Source organism: Neodiprion virginianus, chromosome 7 (assembly GCF_021901495.1).
Source record: "Neodiprion virginianus isolate iyNeoVirg1 chromosome 7, iyNeoVirg1.1, whole genome shotgun sequence".
In the NCBI taxonomy this organism is placed as follows: Eukaryota; Metazoa; Arthropoda; class Insecta; order Hymenoptera; family Diprionidae; genus Neodiprion; species Neodiprion virginianus.
Window position 1 is genome coordinate 17,712,251 of NC_060883.1, and position 4,497 is coordinate 17,716,747.

Genomic DNA, 4,497 nt, shown 5'->3' on the forward strand with positions numbered 1-4,497 from the left:
TAATTTAACTTCGTTTCATCAAATTGTTCGTCCCTCTTTCTCATTCTCTCGTTACCTTTCTCCGATTCATTGAATATTCATAATTACTAAACTTTTATATTATTCTACGCAAGTAAGGCTACTAATTGATGCACGGTTTTTTATATTAAATTATTGATGCGCCGTAATTTTAAAGCAGAACCGCAAAAGACATGTTTCAATCTTATTTCACAACGATTGATATAAAATGTAGCGTTTTGGCTGTCCCAAGAAAAAAAAAAATAAAGATAAGTAAAAAACTTTGCAATCGCAACTAGTAATTTTCGTCAGCAAATGGTTGAAAAATGTCACCAAAGTACGAGCGAGCTTGAGCTTTATCGAAAATCTTTTTTAATAGAATTCCAAAAACGTACACGGAAGCTTCGCTTCGATGGAAGTTGACGCGTTCAACGGCTTAAAAAATACACTGCGTCCTATCTCCATACCTCGCGGCCTGGAAAACTCATCGATATTTGTTGGAAAACTGCTCACTGAACCGTAAGTATACGCATAACATATGTAAGCTTTTACGTTATGTACAAACTATAACTCCACAATTGAAATCGCTAAAACGTTGATGCGTAACTTATGATTACTTTTCTGCTTCGATTCAACAACCAAAATCGTGGCGAATATACATGGATGACGATAAATCTGTTTGCTCGCATTATAGAAAAAAAAAATTGCAAAAAGCATTATTAGTTAAAAAAAAAAAATCTGAACTTCTGTGCATTTTTTCTTTTTTATTTTCTACAAATTCCAATCAACTTGACTGTTCAACTTTAACACTGTGGATGTGAATTAAATTGACAACACATTGAAATAGTATTAAAATCAAGATATTCTTGTTAATCACAACAATAATACATAAGACAATAATCGAAATAATATCTTTGAGCATACATTCAAAATAGTTGATTTTATAATACATCGAACCTTTTATGTACTTCAACTCATTATCAGCTTATTAGTCAAAGATAATTTTTTTACAATATTACGTATGTTAGTAAGAATGAAAATCGTTAGAATCCTGCAGTCGAAAAGGTCTCACCCGTAACCTTACATTCGGAAGAAAAAGCCATCTAATAATAAGGTTTAAATAGTGTTCAAATTATTTCATTACTAGATCTCAATAATTATTTAATCATATGACCATTCACTCGAGATTAAATTAAATGATTTCGTCCGCAAAAAAGTATTTTCTCTTCGAAAACTAACGTAAATGAAACTAGGTATACATACTTTGTAATAAAGCAAACCCTAACCGAGCTGAATAATTGGTTGTTGAGATATGTCACCAATCTTGACCCACTTTTTTTAGCCGCTTACTCGTATATTAAATATACATTACTACTATTCTATAACGTGACAATACATTTTTATTGGGTCAATAGGCGAATACGAATAGACTTCTGTACCGTTTTACATTTCCTACCTCTATACCAGTTCATATTTCGTTTAATACACATATTTAAACGGCAGTAACTTTCTTTATTTTGTTAATCCTGCCATTCACGTCACAAAGATCATTAAACAGCAACACCAGCAATCGGTCAGCTACGCGTAAAAAGATTAGACTACGCATCCGAATTTACCGCGTTTCCGAGTACTTCTGCCGTAGTGAATTCTATCGGAATATTTCGGAACTAACGTTGAATTATCAACCATTTGCTTTTTTGTACGTCATAGTGTACAATCTTCATTTACGTTATTTACGATTTTCTCGAGATATGCTGCATACCAAATCATTGTGAAGTATGTGAAATCGCGCTAAAATTTTCTGGCAAATCGATTGCCATTATTCAATTAGCAGAATGATTCTCACGTAGCGAAAAAAATTCGAATTTTAAAGAAACAAAACTCATGGTTTCTGAAACATCACCAAAAAATCTCAAAATCGTCCAAAAAGTGTTTCTTTACTCAAACAAACATATTTTGAGTCAATATTTTCATTTTAAAATGAACGGGTTTAAGCAATTTTTAATGGAAAGATGTAGACATTGGACCCTCCTGAAATTACTTCATCATGTCCATAACACATCACACACCTCTTACTACACTTGAAAAACCGCATACTATTTAACCGGTACTATTAGTAGCAGCAGTAGCGTTAGCTTTTGCCGGAGCAGCGGTAGTCGCATTAGTTGATGAGTTTGCCGCCGGCGCTTCAGTCGTCACCGCTTTCACTGTGGTTGGTGCTTGAGTCGTGGTAGTAGTGGTTGTCGTACTCGCCGCGGTCGGCGCTTCCGTCGAAGTACTCCGAACACTCGAAGAAGAAGAAGCAGTCGGAAGTGATCCGGCCGGTGGAGCTATCGGGATCGGTTGAAGACCAGGGTAATATGGCGACTGTTGTTGGTAGGGGTTGTAGAAGGGCGGTGGAAAGGGCATCGCTTGTCCTGAAATGAAAACAGGGAGCCAAGTTCAGATAACCAATAATTAAACTGTCTCGTTCTCTCCTCTAATCTAAATAATTAATCTTTGATCCTTTCCCAATCTCTATCGCTGTCGTTATCGACCTCGTAAATTTCGGCAGCAATCCCTTTCTTCTCTCGTCCCGATATCTTCATCGCGCTCTGTCTGTGTCTATTCTTCTCCTCCCGGTCTTTTATATCCCCTATCCTCCTCGTCAATATTAACTATCTTATCAATTCCACCTCTGTCAACAAAACGACAAGCTGTATCCTTGAGACGTCTTACAGTCGCGTTGAAATTGTACAATGTAACTTATATGTAAGACCTTATTCAGGCGCAAAGACGTCTTTTCTCCAATCTCTGTATCTACCAATTGTCAAATTTTATTTTATTGGACCATTTAGTCTATTTTACGACGTCTGAACGATGTGTCTTGTCTCTCTATTGACCGAACATTCGTACAGCTTGTCAACAATTGACGAAACCGTACGAAATAACTTCTTAATCATCATCAAACAGTCAGAGCTTCGTGCTTTCGAGAGAAACTGATCGGCAGTAATTTCTCATTTGCTATTGAATGACGTAGAAATGAACAAAAAATTTACCGTAATTGTAAGGTGGCATCGGCTGTTGCTGCGGAATGTAAGCGAATGGCGGCGGTGGTGAGCTTGAGGGTTTACTTGTTGAACCTGTAATTCAAACACCTTGAGTACACGAATAGACCACTGCGTGATGAAAGAATCACATCACGGCCACTTATCCTTGGTGGAATCGGCGTTTCTATCAGCTCAGCACAAATACACCCGCTTTTTTGATGTGTGCGTGTAAACAATGCCTGACCCAGTAAGTTCGAACGATGGCAGGTAGCTAATTCAAACGACATAATTCACCTGCGCGAGCCGAGAACGCGAGTTTTTATCACGAAACCTAGTACTGATGTACTATGAAAAATGTCCTGATCTTTGTAACCAATTCAGAAATCTAGCATCAGATAATATTACATCAACATTACATAGTAATAGACTGACATCGGCAGTGTTAGATTAAAATCAGATATAGTGTCAGATATTTGATTGATACTAAAGTATAGTCTATAGAAGTTGAGACCGACATCCTTTTTTCACAGCGATGAAAAACCTTCATGCCCTTGTTAAACTCTTACTGATTTTTTCTCAGTGTATATTTAAGTACTTTCTGCCTCACTGTTTGTCGGTTTATGGTTCTTATGTGTTCCAGCAACTAGAAGAAGTTGATGATAGAATTGAAAGAAACCGATGCGATCAGATTTAACTGGTTTGTAACGATGACCGCAAAAATAACTAGCCGACGTTATTTAAGAATTGAGTCTTGATCTTCCTCAGTTGTTTCAAAATCTGGATGTAAAGAGCACTTAAAAGACGAAGATTGTCAAGAAAATGCAAACCTGTCTCTTCGGTTTCTTCTTCTCCGGAATATTCTTCGAGCCAACTGACCAGCTCCTTGTAATCCGTGTCATCGTTGTCAGTAGACAATCCTAACAAGTCGACCCACCACTTGAGTATCGTGTCAAATAATCCGTCAGACCGAGCAACGTTAGCGAGACCAACAGTGAGGGCAAGAAAGAAGATGAACCTCATGATGAATTATTTGCGGGATAAGATGCGATGATACGATCTACGGAGAAGCCGCGTTCTCAATGGGTCGAAATACGGAAGAATCAAGAACACACTACTGCCCGAAGAACATCATATACCCACCGGTAGGATGACACAGTTGTGCAATTAATGCGGACGCGAAGACACTTGGGCCAATAGTAATTACCAGTAATCAATAAGCCCCGCGCTGCTGATACACCTACTCTTTACACACGTTCCGACATTGCCTTTCCATCTCACTGTATGCACGTAGTCGATTTCTGATTTCGTCATTGCCGGTTCACAGTATCAGAAATAGGCTACGGCTTGTCTACGTGTGTATTTTCATTCATAGGTGATAGATACTGAACGAATTCTGTAGATGATAGCTTATGCGCGCATGCTTGGGTCTCTATTATATGCGTTCATCTTAGTAATAGATTATGAAGATGAT

At 37.7% G+C, this 4,497-nt stretch overlaps 1 protein-coding gene across 1 annotated transcript; it reads right to left on the reverse strand.

Annotated features, from left to right (window-relative positions):
* Positions 1–1,915: 1,915 nt before the first annotated feature.
* On the reverse strand, positions 1,916–4,143 carry LOC124308902 (nematocyst expressed protein 3-like). Its single transcript, XM_046772064.1, has 3 exons — positions 3,854–4,143; positions 3,036–3,119; positions 1,916–2,414 (listed from the first exon to the last, which is right to left on the reverse strand). Exons 1-3 carry the CDS (start codon positions 4,044–4,046, stop codon positions 2,098–2,100), a joined length of 594 nt encoding a protein of 197 aa, XP_046628020.1. The 5' UTR covers positions 4,047–4,143; the 3' UTR covers positions 1,916–2,097.
* Positions 4,144–4,497: the final 354 nt, after the last annotated feature.

Bases quoted from the DNA above. Each gene is read 5' to 3' on its own strand.
- LOC124308902 (XM_046772064.1), bottom strand. From the start codon at position 4,046: ATGAGGTTCATCTTCTTTCTTGCCCTCACTGTTGGTCTCGCTAACGTT. The intron at 3,120-3,853 runs GTTTGCATTTTC...TTTGAATTACAG, and splicing joins AGAAGAAACCGAAGAGACAG to GTTCAACAAGTAAACCCTCA. The intron at 2,415-3,035 runs GTAAATTTTTTG...TTTTCATTTCAG, and splicing joins GATGCCACCTTACAATTACG to GACAAGCGATGCCCTTTCCA.